Source organism: Macrotis lagotis, chromosome 3 (genome assembly GCF_037893015.1).
Source record: "Macrotis lagotis isolate mMagLag1 chromosome 3, bilby.v1.9.chrom.fasta, whole genome shotgun sequence".
Taxonomy (NCBI): domain Eukaryota; kingdom Metazoa; phylum Chordata; class Mammalia; order Peramelemorphia; family Peramelidae; genus Macrotis; species Macrotis lagotis.
The window spans coordinates 233,075,387-233,102,579 of NC_133660.1; the positions used below are offsets into that span (position 1 = coordinate 233,075,387).

General features: G+C 36.1%; 1 protein-coding gene and 1 pseudogene across 1 annotated transcript; one reads left to right on the forward strand and one right to left on the reverse strand.

Annotated features, from left to right (window-relative positions):
* Positions 1-248: 248 nt before the first annotated feature.
* Positions 249-27,146, forward strand: TPH1 (tryptophan hydroxylase 1). Its single transcript, XM_074230165.1, has 11 exons — positions 249-336; positions 10,760-10,897; positions 12,466-12,649; positions 14,723-14,823; positions 16,359-16,426; positions 16,585-16,781; positions 17,532-17,667; positions 18,315-18,441; positions 18,620-18,715; positions 20,059-20,192; positions 21,166-27,146. The coding sequence occupies exons 1-11, from the start codon at positions 274-276 to the stop codon at positions 21,338-21,340; spliced, it is 1,419 nt and encodes a 472-aa protein (XP_074086266.1). The 5' UTR covers positions 249-273; the 3' UTR covers positions 21,341-27,146.
* Positions 1,067-1,160, reverse strand: LOC141519722 (U6 spliceosomal RNA; annotated as a pseudogene).
* Positions 27,147-27,193: the final 47 nt, after the last annotated feature.

The window sequence follows — 27,193 nt, forward strand, 5'->3', positions numbered from 1 at the left end:
AGGGTTGTCTGGAGGAAATTTTTGTTGAAAGAACCTGGTCCTTGGACTGTCAGTACCGTTGGCTCGTGGACAGCTCCTCGAAGTAGAGAGGCAGAGAGGGGGCGCCAACCTTCTCTCGTACCTCCTCTCCCCGACTACCGTGGTCTGACCCTCCCCCTTCACTGTCCCTCTCATTGGCTCTATTTTCATTTTCGGCGAGTCCCATTGACCCGCCCTTTCAGTTGTCTCCTATATAAAGAGACGCAAATGGGAAAGAAGGAATAGAACAAGACGATGTTACCGCGCCGTGGAGCATCCTTGGACTCTTTGCAAACCGGACTGCAGCCACTTAGTGAGGTACCCAGAAAGGGCCGGGTTGTAGAAGGGGTCCGTGTATTGGGGTCATTCTTTGAAGGTGGAAGGCTTCAGTCTGAGGTCTCCCACACATTCCGTGGGGTAGAAGCTTTACTCTCTTGCCCTTGCTAGATCAGACTGAGATCACAGGGTCGTTCCCGCCAAAACATTCATTTTTTTTCTCTTTATCTGATCCTTCTTTTCTTCCTTTCTCCACACTCCCATCCCACCCCACATCCCCACACACAGAAATGAGTTGAGTTATAGAACCTGACTGGGGAGGAAGCAGTTTCTCCCCAGACCAGAACTAGTGACCACTTCAAGGATTAGCATTACTTCATTTTTGGGGTCTTGAAATGTAGTTTCCATTGATGGTCTTTTCTAACTAAATTAAAGAGAAGTAGGGAATCCAATAATTGACCTCAGAATTCATTGGATAGAAACTCCTAGCATCCCCCTCATTCTATCTCAGTAGGAGCTTAAATCCACTATCTAATGTCCACAAGGTCACAGATGTAGAACTGGAGGGGGTCTTAGAGATCATTCATTCTTATTTTACAGCTGAAGAAACTGAGGCTCAGAAAGTTTAAAATGACTTTCCCAAAGAATTGCAGTTGATGCGGCTCCACACTAATTCCAAATTCAATACTTCTCCTTGCTGCCTTTCCATACAGTATAAAGGTGTAGATATTTCTATATTTTTTTGATGTTTGACCTTCAATCTTATTTTTATAAAAATTTGGAACACTTCATGAGTTTGTGTGTCATCTTTGCACAGGGACCATGCTAATCTCTATATCATTCCAATTTTAGTATGCTGCTGAAGCTAGTATGATATTTTAAAATTTTTGTAGTCATGTGTTTTGTAAAGAAGTGAGAAAAGTTGGATTTCTTTTCTCAATTACTATGTAATTTCCTTGACAAATGGGCTCAAGGCTCAGAGTTGGAGGAGCCCTCAAGATTTAAAAGCCAGGAAACTTCATTCTGGTCTCCCTTATGCCACTTATTATCTAACCTGGACAAATTGTTGTGCAGATCTGAATCTTAGATTTCCTACCAGGGGTTTGGATTCCATAGATGGCAGAGTCCCTCTCAATTCTAACATTCTCTGGATTTGTGGTTGCTCATACAATGAATTTAATGTTGGACTAAGGTCCACTGAAGGCTTCAGGTGATCATATAATTCTTTTTCATTCCTTTTTTATAATGAAAATATCACAGAAATGGTGTCAGATTATGTAAGTAAACACAGTAGAAAGGATTCAGCAAGCTAAGGTAAAATCCTTGAGGGGTGAACTTTTGATATCTTTCTACACAGATGGTCTGTTTATCAATGCGTCTCCCTTACAGGTGATGGAGAGTAGCAAATTTGTTTTCTGTAGGAAATGATCCTTTTTGAACTGTTTGAGAAAGTCATATGGAGTATGAATAAAAGTTAAAAAAGCTAAAAAGGTCTCTGAATATTTATGGCTACAAAAATTCACCCCTCCTTTCTGTTCATGGATAATTTAAGTCTTGATCAGCAGATGTCTTTTATAAGGATTTTTGTTTGAACATCTGTTGAAAAGGGTCTATTTGTTAAATGTTTCAAAAGACTCCTCAATTCTTGTTTATGAATATCTACTGTTCCAGAGTCTGTGTCCTGTTATCTGCCTTACCAAGAACTTCCTGTTGCTATGTATTACATAGTAAAATCAAAGCATATCAGAAATGGAAGAGATGTTAGACCTTTTGAGCCAATCCATTCATGTCTGCAGATCATTAAATCAAGGCTCAGAATGGTAAAATGATTTCACACAGCTAGTGAGGGATTGGGAGATTTCTGACTCCCAGTCCAGTAGTCTTTCTTCTATATTGAAACTTAAAGCACTCTTTAAATGTATTTTTATTCAAATCTACAAATATTTGATTTAGTTCCCACTGTGTGTGAAGCATTGTGCTAGGTGCTGGGTGTACAAAAGAGGAAAACAAAAATCCCTTCCAACAAGGAGCTTAGGGTTTACTAGTATTGGCAGTGAGGAGGGACTTGTAGTGTCTAGACTAAATTTCAAAGACTATTAGGTTTCACTTATACCTCCAGGTTTGTGGGGTAATCAGTGGTCAGACTTCTATTGTTTTAGCACAATCATACTGCATACAGCTTGATTTTATGATTAGCATAGTTGCCTGTAATGGGGGAAAAACCCTAGAACTTATTTTTAAAATCTCATTTTTTTTGCTATATTTTGTTTTTACATCATCTTCATTTCTGAATATGTCTCTTCCCCTTCTCCTATAATAAAAGTTTAAAAAGAAAAAGGAAAAAAAATAATTCAGCAAATCAGCCACTATATCAATACATCAAATAGAAACATTTAAGTTTTGTTTAAGGCAAGTTATGGAATGCCTTCTTTTGGAATTTTAAGGTAAAATTTAGATAAAATTACTCAAATTGATCTATGACCTCAGATTTAGGAATTCTCAGCAATTATGCAAAACATAATTATACATATCTATGCAACTTTTGTCCAGCATATGTTCATCACAAAAAGATTCATCAAAGTGGTGGAGAAACTCATTTTCCCCTTATATTGCCAAGAAACCAAGACTCTGTCCACCTGTTATCTTTTGCCCTTGCCACTTAATCAGCTCATCTTCTTCCAATCATGCAATCCTTGCCACTTGATCAGCTCATCTTCTTCCAATCATGCAATATGTAGATGACATCTTTTATTCCTATTCTTTGAAGTTCCTTATTGGTTATATATTGCACCTTGTTCACAGCTCTCTGATGCCCTCTGAATGATCTTCATTTTTAATCTTTCAGAAATTGTGGTATTCCATAGCTCACTGTAATACTCCAGAAGAATGTAGGTATTAAAAAGATAGGCTTTTGTTTCATGGGAAACTTGGAGTGGTTAAAAGAAATTTGCTATTTCCTGATACCTTCCAGCTCATTCTGCAATTCTGGTGTAATTCTGGAGCAAACTCATTACTCATTTGCATTGTCTATCTTATGTGAACAAGCTCTCTAGGTCATCCATCTAAATGCAAATAATAAAGCAACAGACATTTTCCATCCATTGTCTTTTCTATGGGATGTTTGGGACAAATTCTTTTGAGCAGGAGGCTACAATATTCTGGGTTAGATGCAACTAGCAAATAAGACATTTGGGAGAAATTCACCATCCATAGAGTATCTATATTCATTTTGACCTCTTTGCTAGATCTTCTCCATCACAATGATGAGCATCCTCGGCATCTCCTTTGTATTTTTTGCCTATCTTATACCTTGCTTGGTGTTTATAATGAGAAGGTTAGAAATAGGATTATTCTAACAATATGTTAGACCTTTCAAGGAATACTTAATGATTTCAATGTGGGAAAATAAATAAACAGACCAAATTTGCTATACTCTATCATTTTCCTTATACTCAACAAACAAATACAGTGGATTTTACATTCTCTACATCTTTCAATCAATTGTAAGAAATGGTAACATGATCCATTTTGAATACCATTTGCAAAAGCCTACTTGTTCTTTACTAATATCTTCATTGAGGTTTCTTTGCATTTGTGTCTAAATGGCTCACATGAATATTTCTTGCCATCCTCATTTTTCCAATTATGTAACAAAGATACTGAGTATCAGAGAATATATTGATTTGATATAGACATTCCTATCAAGTATTTTTAATTTCAATTTATTTTTAAATTCCACCCAGTAACATACAAAAACAAATTTCAACATGTACTTCAAAAATCTTGAGTTCCAAATTCTCTTTCTTCCTCCCACCCCACTCCCCATCATTGAGAAAGCAAGTTACTTGCTGTAGCCATGAAAAACCTTACTACAACAATCATATTGTTGAAGTAAACATAACCCCCCACCCCCACAAAAAAGAGAAACTTCAAGTAAAATAAAGTGAAAAAAAGTATGCTTCAGTCTGTATTCAGACACCATCAGCTCTCTCTCTCTCTCTGGGATAGATAGCATTCTTTTTTTTTTAGGTGTTTTTTTTTTTTTGCAAGGCAAATGGGGTTAAGTGGCTTGCCCAAGGCCACACAGCTGGGTGATTATTAAGTCTCTGAGACCGGATTTGAACTCAGGTACTCCTGACTCCAGGGCTGGTGCTCTATTCACTGTGCCACTAGCTGCCCTTCATGTACATTTTTTTACTGAGAGCATCCTATTCATCATTTCCATTAACATAAAAGCACTTCATCTTAATCTCTTATCAAGTTTTGCATCAAATTTCTCTGTCTCTTTATCCTTAGCAACCAACATTGATGTATAGACTGCAATTATTTTCATGAAGGTCTTTTGTACTAATGGTCTTAAAAAAGTTTATATGGTAAATACTTATAGTCATTCTGCAATACAAGATGACTAGATATCCACTGAAATAATGCTTCTTATTGTATTTAAACAGATGATAAAGTCAACTCCATCAACTCATTTCTTTACTTATCCAAGGGAGTAAGTGTATGTCATCCTTCTATATAGCTTCAAATTCCATCCTTCTAATGGTTTTGTGAGTACAGTGGAAAAAAATCCTGGATTTCGAGGTAGATAACCTTGACTTCAGTCCTCCTCTGCAATTTAGTATCCGTGTGCCCTTGGGCAAGTTTACTCAGTGAGCCTCATTTTCCTCATCTGTAAAATGAGTTGTTTAGTCATGCTTGACGTTTTATGACCCCATTTAGGGTTTTCTTGGCAGAGAAACTGGAGTGATTTGTCATTTCCTTCTCTAATTAGTCTTAGAGATGAGGAAACTGAGGTAAACAGGGTTAAATAATTTGTCCAAGATCACACATCTAGTAAGAGTCATGGTAACATTTATGCCATTATGAGGCATTGGAATAGAAACTTAGTAAAGTAGAAAAATTTAAAAACAAATTTAAAAACAAAACAATTACCTTGTTAGTTAAAAATATGGTAGTTTGCTACATCCAAAGAGAGGACCTTAATATTCAGGAGAACTCATAGTACTTTACATCAAGCTGCCATTCTGGAGAGCTTAAAGGAGATCTTAGAGCTAAGAAATCATAATTTCTTGAGATCTGTTGGAATTCTGGGACCCTAATAGAAATCTTTTTCAATTTTCAAATATTGCCTTTTCTCTGGGTAAGCACAACCCAATCTTTTGTTTATGAACTGATCCTCAGAAATGATTTGTGCTACTTGGCTTACTGTAATAGTAGGAAAGGGGTATACAAGTGCCAGCTGGTCACCCTACCCATTCTGCAGGCTACTGCTGCTTCACGTGTGCCCATTTAGAAAGGGCAGCAATGTAGAGGTAATAAGTAACAGTAGAGAATGGTCAGGTGATGGCAACAAGGTGATGACCCTTGGATCTCCTAACACAACTTGGATTATGAGCTTCAGAAAATTGCTTGATCAGACAGTCTCTTGAATCTTTCCCAAGATAGTCACGTTTTTTTTTTTAATTTGAGAAAGTATTTGTACTACAAGTGAAAAAAAAAACATTTAAGGGGGATGGGGTGTTGTGTATGTGGAAAGAGTAGGAAGATGCCCAGGTGGATACCTGTTCTATTTAATGTGGATAGAGCACTGAGAGAATTTGGTCCTGGCTGCAGCTCTGGAAGGAAGGGCTCAGAGAAGGCTAGTGTCTTAGACAAAATCATGTTTGTATATAATACGTATCAGGACTAGAGTTCCAACTTAGGTATTATGTCTCCCAAGTATACTCTGAATCCTGAACTTGGAGTCAGAAAGATTTGAGTCCATATCCTTTTTTTAAAAATTTCTAATGATAGATAGAAAGATAGAAGAATAGCTAGATAGATTGATAGAAAGGTAAATAAATGGATAGAGCTTTTTAAACTATAAAGCATAAATATGTGTTATACTTCTAGGTCCACTGTGATATTATAAGGAAGTCATGGTATTAGCCTTTGAGAAGTTAACTATTTTATGAGGGAGGCAAGAAACACATAATAAAATTTAGGCTATTTACATCAGATTATAAAAGTGCTCAGATGTGTGTTATATGCAAGCCTACATTTAGATGTTTTTCCTTCATTCTTGAAGAAGACCACAACTTGGGGAGGTGATGCCATGATAGGCATATGAATTGGATTTGATTGAGGGGATACTGTGCTAAGTCACCAGCCTCACTTTCTCCTTCAGAACCATCTGGGTCCAGTGACCAGCTATGAATCAGGATGACTGTAGATGGCCCTGGATGTGAGGCAGAGTTAAGTGACTTGCCCAAGGTCACACAGCTAGTAAGTGATAAATGTCCGAGGCTGAATTCCAACTACCATCCTCCTGACTCCAAAGTACTGGCTTTATCCACTGCACCACCTAGCTGCCCTTATTTGCAAGCCAGTATAGCAAGTGCATAGAGAGCTGACTTTGGAGTCCCAGAGATTTATATTTGAGGTAAACTTAGTAAGGAAGGCATTAGCAGCTGTCAAACCAGGAAAATCCTCCTCTGTAGGTAGCATTTAAATTGAATCTTGAAAGAAACCAGAGATTTTAAGTTGCAGAGAAGATGCTGTTCTTCACTGATAGGTACAGTTCCTCATCTGGAGATTCTTTCATTAATTAAAAAAAAGATTCCAAAAAAAAGGGTAAGTGCTATATAGGACTTCAGAGAAAGGGGAATTGAACATGGATTCATAGGAAGGGTAGGAGTTGGAGATGAGCCTGTAAGTATTTAGATAACCAGAGATAAAAAGAAGTGTGCTCAAGGCCAAAGAGGAAAAGAAAGTATCATATGGTCAAGGTATTGGTATAACTAAAACAGAATGGTGTCATATAATAGTGGGAAATAAGTTTAGATAAGAAAGGTAAATCTGAATGATATGTTATAATTATTTGTGCCTTATTCTGTTCCTGGACAGCAGCACATATTGTTATTATAAAGCTCAGCCACCTCTGACCTGGGATTATTCTTGATTGTCTCCCATCCTTCCCTTTCTCTGTCCTGGCCTCTACTGGAACTTTTCTCCATGTATACCTTGAATTTATTTTGTATATATTTCTATGTGAACATGTTGTGTTGTGCTCCTCCTTGAGAGCAGAAATTTTCATTTTTACATATGTATTCCCAAAGTCTGACACAGGATAGGCTCTGAATGAATGTTGACTGATTGGTTCTTCAAATGTTTTATATACAGTGGAATCTGGCATAAAGATTGGCACATGATAAAGGTTTAATAAATGTTTATTGTGTTGTGGTGCTATATTGTACTAGGTAGATAAGTATGAATTTGAATGAAAGGTCAGGAAATCATAGTAGAGTCATAAGTGTGGGAATGACATGATGAAGTGATAGTGGTAAAGCTGGGAGATGTTGACCATGGCTTCAAGGCTGCCGACCCAGCATTCAACTTAAGAAACACATCACTCCACTTGGTTTTAGAATGAAGGGAGATAAAACTGGCATGGGAGAGGCAGAGATGTGCCCCGCCCCCCAACAGACTGTGGATAGATTTTAAAGGATCGTGAATTTAGGGGAAATGACATCATTGTTTTCACCAATCTCTAACTGAAATTTAGCATTTCCTTTCATTTAAAAATATGATTCCAAGAAGAGGTCCATAACTTTTACAAGATTGCCAGTGGAGACCATGACACACAAAAGGTCAAGAATATCTGGTTTAATCTAACTCCTTTAAATAATCCTACTTTACTTTTCTATAAGACGCTTAGTATCCTCTTTCCTATTTTTCACCACCATAATTGCAGGAAGGAAAGGGAAATGCATAGGACTAAGAATTTCTTTCTTTGTTTTACTGAGTTTCTATGACTAAAAACATTTTCTTCACCAGATGACCACATATATTGGACCTCCAATCCTTAACTTGGCTGGTCTTCAGAAGACACACTATTTATTACTGAGGCCTTATTTGAAATCCTTCCAGTATGTAAGATCTTTCTAGAGTTTACTCTTTGCTATCATCACCTTCAAGAATCCATGGTCATCACCATGCCATAAATGAGAAATTGAACAGGATTTTGTGAATCTTATATTTATATAACACTTTATTAAACATTTTATATCCATGATATCATTTTATCCTCCCTGTAAACCTGTCAGATAAACAGAAAAAAATATTACTATCACTGTTTTAAAGATAAAGAAAGTTAAAGGGAAGTTCCTCATTGATAGAAGTTATTTAAGGTATAGCAGAACTGGGAGAAAACCTCACAGTTCAACATTTGGTGATATACTATTATATGATGTTCTCAAGCTATCATGGAATAAATTTACATGTCTTGGGTAAAATGGTAAGCTCCCCAAGGGCAGGAGCCATAGATATAATATCCCCAACAGAATTTAGGAGGGAAAACACCAGCAATTTTTCACTGTTAAATCACGTGTGAAGAAGGAAAGAAGCTTCATGAGCCATAGGAATTTGGAAATTTGGTGACTTTGACATTAACTGTCTTAATGGATTGGAGAAAACCACTGTCTGGTTCTTAAGTTTCTTCATCTGTAAAATAGAATACAGAGAGGCAAGCCTGGTATGATAAACAGTGATGGCCTTGGAGTCTGTAAAACTGATTTAAAATTCTAACTCAGAAAATTACTAGTGCCAATGATCCTGGGCAAATAATTTCTCTTTTAGTTTTTGCAAGGGCAGTGGGGTTAAGTGACTTGCCCAAGGTCACATAGCTAGATAATTTTATATATATATATATATATATATATATATATATATATATATATATATATATATATATAATTTGAACTCAGGTCCTCCTGTTTCTAGGGTCAGTGTTCTATCTATTGTGCCACCTAGCTGCCCCTAAATAACTTCTCTTGTCCTCATTTTCCTCATCTGTAACATGCAGATAATAATAGTGTCTGTCCTATGTGATCTAATAACGAAACAAATATGCTTTGCAAACTTTAAAGTACTATATAATGGTCAGCTAAAAAAATTGGTTACTGTCTAACTGAGAATCTAAGCTAATATGTAAGATTTTGAAAAACGTCCAATGTTTACTTTTACCAAGTGTGATGTTTTACCCCGCTGCCCAGTTATTTTTTAATCATTAGTAATCATTTACATTGTTATTTTGTGTTTTTTTCTTAAGTGAGTAGACGGTACCATTCCAAATAACGTACACATGATAAGCTTGTTTTTTCTCCCAAGAAATTCCCCCCTGAGATGTGGTTTGCCAAAATCACATGTTACATAGTAAACATGAGCCCAAGTCAGGTTTGCATGTCTCTCTACAAAGGAAACCACTTGATTCAGAAGACTTTCCAGTAGCAATGACCTGAAGTAAAAAATGTAAAGACTATCACCATTTTCTACTTGACTCCCAGTATTTCAAACCAAATAACTCATTTCCTTCTAAGGGTTGAGCTTGTCCATGGTTACTTGTCTCTTTCTAGCCTGTGACTGTGGGCAAATCATGTGTAGTCTTTAAGTCTCTGATTCTTAGCCTGCAGTATGGAGATAATATCTCTCAGGGTGAATTTGAAGAAAATGTCCTGTGAATTGTAAAGTGCTATATGTACCAGTTATCATTATCATAATCAATAAATTATACAAATCAGGAACGAAAGGAAGCCATGCTGTTGGTCATAATTATTTTAACTGAGACAGCTCTTGGGAGCATCCAGAAGAACAAATTTAGGAGGGAGGGGTGCTTGAAGGGTGAGAGATATATGCTAAATAGCATTCAAGGTAGCCCTATACAGTTTTCATAACTTTAAATTTGGAAGGGACCTTGAAGGTCATCTCATCCAATAACCTTATTTTATGGGTAAAGCATATGAGGCTAGAAGAACTTGACTTGTCCAAAGTCTCACAAATAGCCAATATCAAAGCTGAGATTTAAACCTAGGTTTTCTGACTACAGATCCAGTCCTTCTTCCACTACTCCAAGCTAGTTCTTAAAACAGCATTGGCCAGTGGCTGCTAGGTGGCGCAGTGAATAAAGCACCAGCCCTGGAGTCAGGAGTACCTGGGTTCAAATCAGGTCTCAGACACTTAATAATTACCTAGCTGTGTGGCTGTTGGCAAGGCACTTAACCCCATTTGCCTTGCAAAAAAAACAAACCTAAAAACAAACAAAAAACAAACAAACAAAATCAGCATTGGCCAGTTGGTAAGAGCAGTAACAGATGAGGGAAAGGAAGGAGGCACAGAAAAAAGCCTTAGATCTAAGTCTAAGGTATAGCAATGCTCTTGATTTTCAGAGAATAGAGACTGCATTCTATTATATGCTCTGATACAACCAATAAAACTTTTTCACTTCATTTGGGCCACCAAGAGTAGGGTAAAAGGTTTATAATTTAAAAAAAAGTCAGCAAATGTCAACTTCCAAGAAAAGAATCTTGTTGGATGAGTGTAATATGTTAAGGAATGAACAGCCTTGTTGATGCTTCTCAGATCCACTGAGTTCCCCATAGTGCCTTCTTAGTCATTTATCAATATTTTTGCATTCTTTTTTTAGATCAATAAGACAAATTGTATCATGATTGAAGACAATAAGGAGAACAAAGACCATTCTTCAGAAAGAGGTAGAGCTGCTATTGTTTTCTCCTTGAAGAATGAGGTGGGAGGACTCATAAAAGCTCTGAAGCTCTTCCAAGTAAGTGGTCTTCCTGTCTTTGTGAAATGGAAATTTTTAAAATTATGCTTGAAACATGCTGTTTGATTTAATTCATCTTCCCCTGAGTTGGGATACAAAGAACTCTCGGTAGAACCCTAGACATTATTCCTTTCCCCTCACCCTCAAACCAACTTATCCAAAATTTCTTTACTATTTATGACCCTTTTAGTCTTTATTCTAAGATGGACCCTACCTAACTAAAGTAACTTATCATTGAGGTTCAACATTTACTCTTTGTTCCCTCCATTCCTGTCCCCTTAACATTTCCTTCCTTTATTCCTTTGTCATGTCATTTCCCTCTGTCTTGAACAAGTCTTTCCTTCATCTATATCCTATCCACTTTTCAAAGCCTATTTTAATTCCCAAACAGTTTCAAGAAAGGCTTTCCTGAATACCCTATCCCTTGGGGAGCTGTCCTCTAAATTTTGATTATATTTAGACTTAATCTCACTAAACTCACAGTTTAGAACACTGAATCTCTCTCTCTCTCTCTCTCTCTCTCTCTCTCTCTCTCATCTCTGTCTCTGTCTCTGTCTCTGTCTCTGTGTCTTCCTCAATAATAGAATAAAGACATAAATTGATCCCAAAAGATCTTGGCAGGCTAGAACATTGGGTCAAAGCCATTGAAACTGAGTAAACATAGCTTTACATAAATCAATTTTAGTAGTATAAGATGAGGAAGGCAAGGGTATATAGGAGTTTGAAAAAAGACTTAGGAGTTTTAGTGGGATATGAACTCAATTGAATCTTCAGTGTCATATGGTGACCAACAATAGTTGATTCAGTCTTAAGTTATATAAAGAAAAGCATAGTTTTTAAGGGATTTAGAGATTAAAGAAGGGATAGTCCTATGGCACTGATCAAACCACAACTGAAGCATTACATTCATTTCTATATGCCACTCTCAGCAAGATAAACAGACAGATAAATTGGTCAGTTGATTGATAGATAAAGCATTCATCCTGTGCCTACATCTATGCAAAGGACTGGGATACAACTAAATCCCTTTTAAGATTTAAGGGGAGGGGCGGCTAGGTGGGGTAGTGGATAAAGCACTGGCCCTGGAGTCAGGAGTACCTGGGTTCAAAGCTTAATAATTACCTGTGTGGCCTTGGGCTAGCCACTTAACCCCATTTGCCTTGCAAAAAACCTAAAAAAAAAAAACCAAAACCAAAACTAAAAAAAAAGATTTAAGGGGAGAAAGCAAGCAACTTTTTCTTGTTTTTTTGTTTATTTTTTTGCAAGGCAAATGGGGTTAAGTGGCTTGCCCAAGGCTACACAGCTAGGTAATTATTAAGTGTCTGAGATCAGATTTGAACTCAGGTACTCCTGACTCCAGAGCCGGTACTTTATACACTGCGCCACCTAGCCGCCCCCAAGCAACTTTTTCAATGAGGATAAGAAACAATTTTGTTGACTGTGTGTTTGTCATTTTGTAAGTATAAAATGAATTTTAAAATGATACTAAAATTGAAAACCAAAAATTTAGAAAGACGATTGTTCATAAAGAAAATTTCAAATGATCTTCCCTCACTGACTTAAAACAGGATAAGCATGTGAATTTGGTACATCTTGAATCCAGAAAGTCAAAGAGAAGAAACTCAGAATTTGAGATTTTTATTGATTGTGATACCAACAGAGAACAACTGAATGACATTTTTGACCTATTGAAGTCCCATACAAATGTACTATCTGTGAATTCACCTGATACTTTTTCTATGCAGGAAGATGGTAAGTCTGAAAAAGTTGTCTACTAATATTCCCTTAAAAAATGTGTTGTAATTTCAATCATTCATCAAGCATTCGTTGCTTTTGAGCAACTTCTGTAGAAATGTGTCCCATGTTTAAAAATTTAGGATGGTGCCAACAAAAAAAAAAGTAAAACTTAATGGGTCTTTGATTTCTAGGAACTCACAAAGTAGTTAGAGGAGACAACCTAGACACTTGCTACTAGAGAAGAATTTCAAAGCAATGTATGACTAAATGGAAAGATACAAAATATAGCACAATTTAAATATGTGATAATAAGGCATGGAATTTTATGAAGGGAGTTAATAAGGGAAGACTTTCCAGAGGAAATTAATTTTGAGCTGCTTTTGAAAGGTTTGGGGTTGGGTCTATAACATGGTTTTGGGGAGAGGAATGATAATCATAATGCTTGCTGATTTTAGGCTGTTCTTTTACTTTATTTTTATGAAATGAAAAAGAAATGACTCTTGTAGAGGAAATCTTTAGTAGAAGAAAATTAATTGTTAATTGATCAGGTCCAAATTATCATGGGTTTTTATATTGTCTGTTGTCATAATTCTAAAGCATTAAAAATATATGAGACTCTTGCCTATACAGAGATGAAATACTTCCCTATCCTGTTATATGTCTGAAGAGTTGACCAGCTTCAAGCATTTATCTTTTTTTCTAGAACATAGAATCCACAAGATGCTTTTGGAATAAGGAAAGAGATCCATATACTTGTAACAGTAGCTATTTTTTTTTGTTAAATAAGAGCTTGCCATATGATCTGAATAATAACCATATTGCCTTGTTATACAGTGTCTAGCAATAATTTATCTATTGTTTGGTGAGGTTTGCCACTGTTGATTTAAATTTTTCTATTCAGTCAATTACTTTTGCTATGTAGGCCATCAAATCTACTTTCACAGGTTTTTCTTTCTCTCAGGGTACTCTCTCTCTCTCTCTCTCTCTCTCTCTCTCTCGCTAGGTGATGATTCATTTTCCTTTGTCTTGAAATATGTAGTCTTAGAATTCTGTATTCATTTAGATGACCTGGAAAACATATTCCCTTCTCTTATTCTGTTGGTTTATCTGTTTATACTCAAAGTCTTTGACTTCTGAGATCTTCTTCCTGAGATCTTGGTTAAATTCAGTCCTTTTCCCTTTATATTCTTCTATTTTTCACTTTCTGTCTCCTTTCCCTTTGAGGCAGTTTCCCTGGGGAACTGAATCTCAGAGTTGTCTCTGTCTCCTACTATGTTGAGTTGTTCCATCTCCTCCTATTTTTCACTAGCCTTGGTCTTTTCCTCAGAAGACCTCTGTGGTGACTGAACTGGCCATTACTGGATGCTAGGACTAGTAGACACACACACACCACACACAGACACACAAACACACACAGACACACGAACACACACACACATACACACACAGACACACGAACACACACACACACACACACACACACACACACACACACACACATACACAGAGCCATCCTAGCCCAGCTCTCTCTATTCCTTCAATCCCTAACTGAGCACTGCTGCAGCACAGAGGGCTGTCAGGCAGCAATGCTTTCTTGTCTCTACACAGCACATAGGGTCACAGAACTTGAAGGGATCTCAGAGGACGTTTAACTTGATAGCCTCATTTTACAGCTATGCAACTTGACCAAGTCATCCAGGTAGGAAGTATCAGAGATAGGATTTGAACCCAGGTCCTCTCTTTTCAGAGTCAGTTTCTATTCTGCTATGCTACTTCTTAAATACTTTGTTCAAGCAACCCTATGAAAGAAGCATTGCAAGTATTATAATCTCCATTTTATGGATGAGAAAACCAAGGCTTGGAGAGATACTTGCTCAAGATGCATATCACTAAGTGCTAGGGCCAGAATTCAAATTTAGGACTCTCTGAATTTCAAGTTCAGCCCTCATTCTCCTATACTGCACTCTCACTGCAGCACACTATCACTTAGATAAATTGAAGGTACTATCTAAAAACTATATTGTCTTTTTCTTGCTTTATGCCTCATTGAAGACTAGTGTTTCACAACTTTTTATTTTGTATTTGCAGATATGGAGACTGTTCCCTGGTTTCCAAAGAAGATTTCAGACTTAGACAAATGCTCTAACAGAGTTCTGATGTATGGAGCTGAGTTGGATGCTGACCATCCTGTAAGTAATAAAGGGGAAAGCTTTCTGCAAAAACAACTTTTAAAATTCTTAAGAGTTTTGTTGAGAAAGCAATAAGCTATTTCTAATAAGCTGGATGTTTGTTCTAATTATGGTTTGTCTTTTCATTTTGGCAAGCTAGTTATCTACCCATATGGTGAATTCTAGGAAAAATATTGCATAGCTTTGCTTGCTCCTAGATAGCCTTCCACGGGACTCAAATTACTTTCTCTTGGGTTAGATTATGAAGGCATAGACAATATATAGGGAGGAGAAGAGTCAAATATTCAGATGATTTTGACCTCAAATTCCTAGGATCATATTTTGAGGAATGGAAATAGATCTTGGTTCAATTCTTTCATTTGGCAGATGAAGCCCAGAAAAGTTGGCTTGCCCAATATCATATAGGCAATATACTAGAGGGCAACTAGGTGGCACAGTGGATAGAATGCTGGACCTTGAATCAGAAAGACTCATTTTCTTGAAATGCAACCTCAGACACTTACTAGCTGTGCAACCCTGGACAAGTCACTTAACCCTTTCTGAGCTGGAGAAAGAAATGGCAAAACACTACAGTATCTTTGCCCCAAAAGGGAATCTCAAAGAGTTGGACACAATTGAAAAATAACAGAACAGTAACAACAAACAACAAACTTCAGAGGTGGGATATGAACTCTGAGGGACTGGATCCAGAATAAAGGCTCTTTCAAATGCTAGTCATCTCACTCCACTCATGCCCATTTTGTAGATGAAGGAACTAAGGCCCAGAGTGGTTGTGACTTATCCAAGGTCAAACATATCAAATATCAGAGCTGGATTTAAATTCATGTCCTGGGAATCCATATGCAAATCCCTTTCTACTACACTTCATGGTTCTTCAGGAAAAAATAGTACCTGTGCAAGATTGTGTTTGATTATTTGTTCCCTCTGAACTTGGCAAAGATTTTTTTTTCAGGTTTTTGCAAGGCAAACAGGGTTAAGTGGCTTGCCCAAAGGCCACACAGCTAGGTAATTATCAAGTGTCTAAGGCTGGATTTGAACCCAGGTACTCCTGACTCCAGGGCCAGTGCTCTATCCACTGCTCCACCTAGCTACCCCTTGGCAAAGATTTTTAGCTAAGTGGTACAATAGAAAGAGTGCTAGATTTACAGTCAGAAAGTCCTGAATTCAAGTTTAACCTCACATACTTAATAGTTATGTGACCTTAGGTAATTCATTTTATCTTGTTTTAACCTCAGTTTCTTCTTCTATAAATGACAATCATAATAGCACCTACCTCTCATGGCTCTGAAGATAAAAATAAGAAATATTTGTAACATATCTTCAGAACCTTAAAGCACTTTATAAATGCTAGCTATTATTTTTGTTTTAATATTTGTTAACCAATACAGTAGTTAAAATAAAAACATTTTCAAATATTATCTTAAAAGCCTTACTCCTAACATACAAAAAAAGATTGTGTAGTTTTTCATTTATTATCAACATGAAACTAAAAATATTTAAAATATTGAAATATATTTTTTCTCTCCAAATCTCAGGGTTTCAAAGACAACATGTACCGCAAAAGACGCAAATATTTTGCAGACTTGGCTATGAATTATAAGCAGTAAGTTTATAATTAAAAACATATCTATTGTGAGAAAGTAGTGAAGTAATTCATGGAGAACAAATGATCTTTGTTTACCAATTAACCAAATTGAAGCAAGTAAAATCAAATTATATCTTGATTTTAAATTCAATAACATTGAGTTTCATCTCATTTAGTGGTGACCCCATTCCTAAGATTGAATTCACTGAAGAAGAAATAAAGACTTGGGGAACTGTGTTCCGGGAACTCAATAAACTCTACCCAACTCATGCTTGCAGAGAATATCTCAAAAACTTACCTTTACTGTCTAAGCACTGTGGGTATCAGGAGGACAATATTCCTCAACTGGAAGATGTCTCACGCTTTTTAAAAGGTGATCTGTTCATTATTCATTGTAAAGAATATCATACTGTATATTAATTGTTATTTTCTTAATGGTAGAAGTATAAAACTTCCTAAAAAACAGTGAAGAGAATACAAATTAATATATGTCTTTGCAAAAGAAATGAATAATGGGAAGTAAAATTAAGTGATTCCAAGAAGTGGTACTTCTGGATTAGTGATATTTAGTATTATTGTTACCTTGTTTGCATATTTTCAATGGAGTTCAAATAGCAACAATTTCAAGACAAGGTGCTACCCTGTTATTTAAATATATATTGTATATATTTCATATATATATATAAACATATATATATATTCTTAATATTGAGTACACTACTAGGGTGGTGGGTCAGGCAACTAAGGGGCTCAGTGCAAAAATGAATTTGGAGTCAGGAAGAACTGAGTTAAAACTTGCCTGAGACTTACAAGCTGTGTGACCCTGGTTAAGTCACATAACCTCTGTTTGTTTCAGTTTCCTCATCTGTAAAATGGGAATAATAATAATACTTCCCATGGTTGTTGTGAGGATCAAATGAGATAACTATGAAACACAATTCAGTGCCTATCATAGCAAGAAATATACATGTATATGTTTATATATGTATATATGCAAACACATATACATAAAGTAATATATTATTATAATGAATGTTGTCATTTTTATCATTATTATCTTACTCAGAATGAAAATGCTGAGGGTTCAAGGTCTCTTCTTGAGCATTTCTTCATTATATTTCAGAACGCACTGGTTTTTCCATCCGTCCAGTAGCTGGCTACTTGTCACCAAGAGACTTCTTAGCAGGTTTAGCCTTCCGTGTTTTTCACTGCACTCAGTATGTGAGACACAGTTCAGACCCTCTCTATACTCCAGAGCCGTAAGTATTGTTGTTTGAGGCTGAAAAAATCCTCATTTTGTAGAATTTATATATTCAATAAACATCTTTGCAATACAATGGATATAATACAGGGTATGGAATCATGAAGGCTTAGGTTCAAATAATGCATCCCAGACACTTGCTAGCTGTATGCCCTAGACAAGTCACTTGATCTCTTGGTGCTTCAATTTTTTCATCTATAGAATGAAAAGATTGAGTTCAGTGATTTTCACCTCTAAATTTATTACCTTATGTTCCTTTCTGTGCCTCAAGTAATTCCCTAGTTATATGCTAAGTCCATGATGGGTTTTGATCTCTATTGGTGGAGGGAGCTGCCACATTGGGAGCTTCCCACACTGATTAAATTATAGAAACTCACCTCACAAATACAATAACTGTGCATGCCTTTATGCCCCTTGAGATTCAATACTAGAGTTAAATATATAATCCATTAGAATTAAATCCATTGAAGGTGCCCCCTGACTCCTAAGTTATTAAATGTCCAGGCTTACCTTGTAGGATGAAATTAAAATAATGTTTAAAAATGATTTTCTACTGAAGTAAAGTCAATAGTTACACATGTACATGCCTTCTACTTTGTCAACAAGTGTTATGGTATGATCTGCTTAATTCTATTTATTTTTCAGGGACACTTGTCATGAACTCTTGGGTCATGTCCCTCTTCTGGCTGAACCTAGTTTTGCTCAGTTCTCCCAGGAAATTGGCTTGGCATCCCTTGGAGCATCAGATGAGGCAGTGCAAAAACTGGCTACGGTATAGATCTCAATATTTCTAGCTCTATGGCCCTATTTTCTAGGATATTAGTGGTTGACATGCTCATTATTGCCTTTTAAAATGATTGAACTTGGTGCTTAAGAGCTTTATGTAATGTTTTTTAAACAAAGTGATTTGGGGATCAATTTAACAAATACCTTTTCTGTATTTTTTAAAGTGTTACTTTTTCACTGTGGAGTTTGGCTTATGCAAACAAGGAGGACAGCTGAGAGTTTATGGCGCTGGGTTACTCTCTTCCATTAGTGAACTCAAAGTAAGGGTCTCAAGTATTTACATTTTTTTTCATACTGAAGTATTTGGGGGAATTAAATAGACTTTCACTATGGAAGGACATTGAACATAACCTTAGGACAGAAGCTATATAGGCATACAGGTAGACTGAGTTACTGCTTCTCAGCATGATTTTTTAAAAGTTGACCCAACTGAAATGACTGATAAAAGCAAAACTATTATGCTTTAAAGTTTACAGGGTACATATACATACATACACATGTATACCCACACATACATATGTATGCATAGTCTCATTTGATCCACATTACAAGCCTATGAGGGTAGTATTATTATTGCCACATTTATAGGTGAAAAAACAGAAGGGAGAGATGGCTAATAAATTTGACTTGGGTCACAGCCCACACATTTTATAATCAGAACTTGAACATAGATCTTTCTGATTCTAAGACAGACATTTTTTCTCTTAAATGACCTTTCCTGTCAATTTGTAATGATAATAATAATAATATAAATAGATTATTTTCTAGATTGATAGTGGACAGATTAATATATATTATTTCTATCAGAAAATGGCATTTTATACTCAAAGAGATTCATACTTAACAGCAGAAGAGACTTCAGGTCAACATTCCTGGGGTCAAAGATCAGTAAATGTAACATAGATTTAAGCCTGAGAGGAATCTTTGTGGTCATTAGATCCAACCTCTTTCCCCATTTCATGGGTGAGGAAACTGAGACACAGAGAAGTTAAGTGACTTGCCTAAAGTCATACAATTTGCAAGTATCTAAGGCAGTATTTGAACCCAGATCCTCCTGATTCCAAGTCCAGTGCTTTATCCAAATACAATTCTGTCTCTCATTTTCCAATTAGATTTTTCTAGCTAATGTAGTTTTTTTAATGTTTTGATGACTACATTTCAATATAATTGGTTTCCTTTGTAATTCTATATGTTTTATATTGTGATTTTAAAAAGAATTATTATTTTAAACATACAATTAAAAATAACATTAAAAAAGTTAAGTGGGGGTGGCTAGGTGGTGCAGTGGATAGAGCACCAGCCCTGGAGTCAGGAGTACCTGGGTTCAAATCCTACCTCAGACACTTAATAATTACCTAGCTATATGGCCTTGGGCAAGCTACTTAACTCCATTGCCTTGAAAAAAATCTAAAAAAAAAGTTAAGTAACCCTGACCTGGATACATGTAGTTGGAAACCTAGGATGCCAACTACAGAATAATGGTAATAATTTTAAAAAATCCTGCTGGAGAAGCAATAACTCAGTCTACCAAGATCTTTATATAGCTTTGCATGCATTACAGCATTTCATTCTTGTTTTTATTAATTCTGGGATTGTCTCCTAGCATGCCCTCTCTGGACAAGCTAATGTGAAGCCCTTCGATCCTAAGATCACCTGCAAGCAGGAGTGCCTCATCACAACTTTCCAGGAAGTCTACTTTGTGTCTGAAAGCTTTGAAGAGGCAAAGGAGAAGATGAGGTAGAATCTTTCTGTGTGTTCTCATTCTCTTCTACAAAAGGCAGGCCTGATGGCAATTTAGAGTGATTGGGATAAGCTATTGGAAGACTGGAGAACTGGGGGGGCAATTCCTGTTCTGATTGTCACATCATAGTGAATGTCACTCTCATGCAGATATGGCTTCCTATGATCCTAGATGGACTTTCATTGTCCATTTACTCACAGTAAAGTGCTTGATAATTTTTAGAATCTTTGGGGAGTCAACCACATAGAGAATCCAGGAGTTAAGATATAAACCAGATCATTTTCTAGAAAGGCTAGGTCAGAGGGTGGTTTATTTGCTTTGCATTTTTCTCACTTGTGCTTGTCATCCACCCATCCATCCATCCATCCACCCATCCATCCATCTATTCATCTCCATCCCTCCATCCCTCCATCCCTCCATCCCTCCATCCCTCCATCCATCCATCCATCCATCCATCCATCCATCCATCTTCTTACCCAAGAAGCATTTATTAAAGAACTACTATATACCACACATATCAGGTGAAACAAAAATGAAATAGTCCTTACCTTTACAGATCTTACATTCTGGCAGGGAAAATAATATGTACATAGAAAATTAAATATAAAATGTATTCAAGTAATTTTGGAAAGGGGAGGAGGACCCCAGTTGCTAAGACGGTTATCAGTGTAGGCATATAACAGAAGGTGTCACTTGATTGAGATTTGAAGGAAACTACAGATTCTGTGATGTGGAGGTAAGAAGGGTATGCATTTTAGGCAAAAGACTGGACCTATCTTTGGGCATAAGAATAGATTCAGAGACCATTATGTGCAAGGTGAGCAATGGTAAGCCAAGATGTGTGTACCTTTTTTGGGACTTGTTCATTAACAGGGGTAGTATGAGAATATTGATTAAACATATTTGCATTTTAGCTGGTTTTCATTGACTTTCCTAGAAATTGATTTGTTCTCTTTGTTATCTCTTTAGAGAATTTGCAAAAACTATCAAGCGCCCTTTTGGTGTGAAGTACAACCCATATACACAAAGTATTCAGATTCTGAAGGACACCAAGAGCATTGCCAGTGTGGTCAATGAACTTCGCCATGAACTTGATATTGTCAATGATGCCCTCACTGAAATGGGTAGACACTTGGGTGTCTAAAGCTAGGAAGATGTTCCCTGACCATTCAAGAGTGATTGGTTCTAGGGAGAACTGGACTACTGCACAGGATATCTGATATTTCCAAAGTCCCATGGGATAGCGCCCCACCCCTTCCCTTTTTAAAGAGTTAAATAATTGCTGAACTAGCTGGCTACCAAACATAGATGTTAATCAATTCCTGGAAATTTTCATGTAAAAGCTCTACTTTTCTAATTTATGGGGATTTGTCTAACTTCCTAAACATCACTAGTTGAATCCTAGGACTAGGAAAAAGGATTTTTTTTCTCTATAAAATATTTTTTGTCCTTTGAGCAAATAAACTAGAATTTTTTTTTGGTAATATGGACTGCTTGATGGATATCTTCATGTGAGCTCATATTGACCTCTTTAAGTGTGTTTATTACTTATTGTAGAGTTTGAGAATTCTCAGAACCTGCCCCAATCCATAAGTCATATTACTATGTTTAGTTTGATTAAGGTATTGCCTTGACTGATCATGTCTCTTCTGGAGTTATAGAGATCCCTGGAGTCCCAAATGACCATTAGTCCAGTGAGGGTGGTGGTGGTGGTTCTAGCAACAGATGATCAGGTAGTAATCATTACTGTAGTAGATTCTTTAATATTCCATCACTTTACTAGCTATAATATTAAAGACTCACAAGTCATCATGGTCCTACCTAAAAGTATTCAGTGATTCTCTGCTGGTCTTCAGGATAATCAGATGACAAAGTCAGATTGATCTTTAGAGATTATCTAGTTCAATTGCTGGTGGAACTAGAATTTGGTCTTTAGTATCCCTGACAGCTACTCATTCATCTTTTGGATAATCACTTCTAGTAATGAAGAACTATCTACTTCATGGAGAAACGTGTCTCACTGATGGGCATCTCTATCATTAGGAAGTTATTTCTAGTTAAAATTTGCCTTTTATAACTTCCAGCCATTGGTCTAGTTCTATTTTTGGAAGTGGCAGAGAATGACTCTATTCATTCTTCCCTTATGATATCTGAAACCAGTTGGACAACATGGTACATGAAGACACTGCAGTCAGAGGGCATGGGTTCAAATCCTACCTCTAAGGATTGCTACTTAATTGGGATCTTAAACTCCTTGGGTCTCAGTTTTCTCATCTATAAAATGAGAGGGTTGGATTAGAAGCTTCTGAGTTCCTTTCCAGCTGTAGGTCTATGATCTTATGGTCATAACCTCCTAGATTTTCTCTTCTTTGGAAAAACACTGCAATAACAACACTTTCAGTTTCTTCAACTCATTATCATGAGGCTTAGTTTGTAAATCCCTTAATACTGATTGCCCTCTTTGTGGTAGGTTCCAACTTGTCAGTATTTCCCTTAATATGGGGACAATAGAGCTCTAACCTTGAATTTGACAAATCTTTATTAAACAGCATTACTATTAAGTATAGTAATGATTAGAGAAAGATAGAAAGTTTAACTAAGACATGGTTCTTTTCCTTATGATACTTACTAAAGCTAAAGTCTAAAAGGAAAATGGGACATATATACAGATAATTGGAATATTCACACTATACAAATAAAAACTAATATGAAATAAATACATTAAGTATAAAAGGAAAGTGCTTCCTGAGCCCCAAAATGAGAAAAGATCATTTTAAATGTTGGCAGAGGGATCAGGGAGAACCCTGTGAAAAAAAGTTGCATTTGAATTGCTACAATATGGATTGGAATTTACCTGGAGAAAAGGGGAAGGAGGATATTGTATTCATAAGGAATAGCATGAGGAAAAGTGCAGTGGCAGGAAAAGACATTGAGTGTAGAGAATAGGAACTAGTCTGATTTGACAGAAGTATAGAGTCTATGTAGGAGAAAAGCATCAGAAAATACTAGGGTGGTAAGATTGTTTCATATTATGGACTTCTTTGGATGTAGGAGAGGAGTATGAATTAAGCTCAACAGGCAATAGACAATGATTTTTTTGAACAGAAGAATGATGAGACTATATCCAAGCATAAAAGAGATGTCTGGCAGTGATCTGAAATATAATTGGAAAGGGAAGAGAGAAGAAATAGGACCTATTAGTAAGCTGGCAGTTGAAGTAGAATGTGTGCCTGTATAAGAACCTTGGGAAGAGAGGAAAGAGTATAAATATTCGGAACACCAGGATTCTGTTACAGTAGCTCAAGATTAGCCTTCAGAGTAGCTTCATCAAACTGTGTTAAGAACTTAGTTTCTTTTCTACATGAACATCTGTTTATTCACATCTCTTTATTTTTTTTTTAAATTTTATTTATTTATTTATTTGAGTTTTTTTTTTTTTTTTTGCCTCTTGCAAGGGTTAAGTGAATTGCCCAAAGTCACACAGCTAGGTAATTAAGTGTCTGAGGAAGGATTTGAACTCATGTCTTCCTGACTTAAGGGCCCATGCTCTATTCACTGCACCACTTAGCTGCCCCCACACCTCTTTTTAACTTTTACTTTTACCATTCATTATCTAACTTAAGAACTTGGCTTTACATTTATCCCTTATTAAATTTCATCTTGTTATGCTGAATCTATTATTCAAGCTTTGATGTTTTGGGGCACTTTGACTTAGTACTCCAAAAAATGAACAATTTTCCTTTCCCAGTTTTGTGTCTTGAACAGATTTGATGAGAACACATTTTATGTCCTCATCTAAATCATTGCTTAAAATGGTGATTAGAAGAGGTCTAAGAGACAGAGGTATGAGAAGTCCTCACATGTTGACATTTGTGCATTGATTAATTCTTTTTGGTTCAATCTTTCAACCAATTAAGAACCCAGCTGAATACTAGGAAAAAGAGTATCTCATTTTTTTATATTAAACCTTAAAGATTTTATTTATTTCGAGTTTTACATTTTTGCTTCCCTCCCCCCACCCCTCACAGAAGGGAGTCTGTTAGTCTTTACATTGTTTCCATGGTATACATTGATCCAAATCGAATGTGATGAGAGAGAAATCATATCCTTAAGGAAGAAACATGAAGTATAAGAGAGCATAATCAGACAATATCAGGTTTTTTCCTAAATTAAAGGTAATAGTCCTTGGTCTTTGTTCAAACTCCACAGTTCTTTCTCTGGATACAGATGGTATTCTCCATTGCAGACAGCCCCAAATTGTCCCTGATTGTTGCACTGATGGAATGAGTGAGTCCATTAAGGTTGAGCATCATCCGCATGTTACTGTTAGGGTGTACAGTGTTTTTCTGGTTCTGCTCATCTTACTCATGCCAAAAGAGTATCTTGTAAAACTTTTCTGAATGTGTTGGTGAAATATAGATAGGTTATGTCTATATCATCCCCTTGATCCATCTGTCAAAAAAGGAATGAGCTTAGTTTGATCTCACTTGGTAACCTCAAGCTGGCTCCCAGGTATCACCATTTGCCTAAGTGCTTATAAACACTTAATTTTTTTTGAAGATAGATATAAAACTTATTGTCCCTGCTCTGTACCATCTAGTCTGTTATTTTTGAAAATTGGGTTAACATTTTTTTCAAACTCCAGTTATAAAATTACAGCATTGGAAGGAACCTCAGAGACCACTTATTGCAGTCCATCTCTAAACAGAAAAACCCCATCTCATCTACTGCTTCTTTCAAAGATCTATGACTCGGCAGTCCTCTTTGTCAGGTGTGTTGGTACTCTAAGCAGCAGTTTGCTCAATTCTGTTGACTAACTCATTGAGGAGAGTTAGGTGTCTCTAGCATCTCCTCACTTATCTTTAGTTTCAACTACCCCAAACTCAATTTTTTGTTCTACCCTTCCTAGTTTGAGAAAAACAGAAACAATATAAGTAGAATAGTCCTACCTTCTCCCTTTCTCTACCATCCCATCTATCCTGAGCATCAATTCTATTCTGACTTTAAACTTCCTCTTCACCTCCAACCTATGGACTGTGATATCATTGTTCCAGAGTCTAACGTGTAATTTAATAAGCTACATGTAATTTCCAGATAAGGAAATTCCTTTCAATAATGCAGTCTGGCACTTTTCCTGCAACTTAGTCTTCGAAGTTTGCCTGGTGGTCCCACTTGCTCAGTGTCACATTGCTAGTAGATGTTCAATGCTGGACTTGACTTCACAAGTGAAGGTTAGCTCTCTATCTAGCACCCCCACAATCAGCCTTCAACATCCCTTTAAAAAGTGCTCTGGCATCACCAGTTCAGTTCTTAGTTTTCCTGACACCATTTTATAGTGTCATTGTACATTTATTTTAATTTTTTTCATTCCTCCTACTTTTTCTGCAGGTTCTATGGACACAAACACAGCCTTTTTAGTTTGTATTATAATCCCATAACTCACAAAATCCAATCAACCAAATACTCCTTGTTTTAATTGGTTGTAATTATTATGTTGCAGAGGAATATTATTTAGAACAGATTAGTAAAATTTTAGTCATTGATTTAAAATGAAAAGAATGCTCAATCAAGGGCATTGACAGATACTAGTGTTCCATAATTTCATGTGATTGCCATGACAGTGGCCAGGCTTATAGAGAAAGATGCTGATTTCTTCTACCCAACCTCCAGTTTTTTGATGCTCTAATGACAGAAACTTTGCTCTTAAATATTCAGTCATTGTATACTAGAGTCTAACTCATTCAACATAAATACAAGGTATTCTAGAAATGAAGTCTAGTTTTGATTTTCTTAAAGGGATGAATTTTATATACTTTAAAAACTAAAAATAATGTACTTTCCATTCATGTTAACCTTGAGACATTTCATTTTCACCTAATTCCTAGATTTAATTCTGACTTAATACTGCAATTCTGACTTAATTCTGCAATAGGAATAGCAAGAAATTTTGTTTTAAGGATGTTTTTGATCTCAAAATGTATAAGAAAATGAAAGCATGATGTTTCACCTGTGTTGTTTTACATCTTTGCATTGATTTGGCTCTAAGGTTTAGTAGTATGATTTATCTATTAAAACATTATATCTCAGTGGGATAATTGAAAAACCTTTAAAATATTTTTGTGCTAATTAATAAGTTCATTTTGGTAACAAGAATATCTATGGTAAAATAAAACTGACTTTTGTGGGTGATTACATATTCGGTCTATTTTATTTACACATTGCAAATTAATGTGGATAGATATAAATTAAAATGTTGAATAGCAGTATTCAAAATCATATGATTACAGTTTGTTGGAACCAAAAATTAATTTTAAACCTTTAGATGTAAAAATAAAATGAAATGACCCTCTTACCTTAGAGTCTAACAGCTGCAAAATAATCAAATAAGCTTAAATAGTTGCTTTCTATCCTTTTCACTAAGTTTTTACATTCTAGTAGATTTGGGTTATTGTGGGTTTGAACACTTTTATCTATGTTCAACAAGATTTCAAACATGAAGTAATTAAGAGGACATTGGCACTGAGTACCTCAAATGTGGGAAGCAGTTTTACTAATTTAGTTGAGATCGTGCACTAAGGACTGATCACTATTTCTCAGAAGAAATGGGAAGCAGCAGTGATGGGACTTTTTGAAGGAAGGTTCCCCTCCCCCCAAATCCCCACATCTGTTAGAGTAGCAGCATTTCTCAATCTAGGAAACAGGTCATTTATAGCACTCTGACTTTATTAAATGGGCAGTTTTTAGAATTTGCTTTAGTCTAAGAAATGGAAAATACAGACTTCTAGGTAGTTAAACGTACTATATATGACTTCTTGGGACAATGATGATCTAGTCCAATTTAGTGAAACTCTGCTTATTGAAACTGTTGAACCATTGCTTAGATTTTTGCTTGTCATACTTTGTATTTTTACTGTTCAAGTGGATAATAAATACTTGCAAAATTCAGGTTCCTGATCCTAATTTTATGCATCAAACACTGAAACCCTAAAAAAATCGT

Bases quoted from the DNA above. Each gene is read 5' to 3' on its own strand.
- TPH1 (XM_074230165.1), top strand. From the start codon at position 274: ATGTTACCGCGCCGTGGAGCATCCTTGGACTCTTTGCAAACCGGACTG. The intron at 16,427-16,584 runs GTAAGTTTATAA...CATCTCATTTAG, and splicing joins TTGGCTATGAATTATAAGCA to TGGTGACCCCATTCCTAAGA. The intron at 17,668-18,314 runs GTAAGTATTGTT...TTTATTTTTCAG, and splicing joins CCTCTCTATACTCCAGAGCC to GGACACTTGTCATGAACTCT.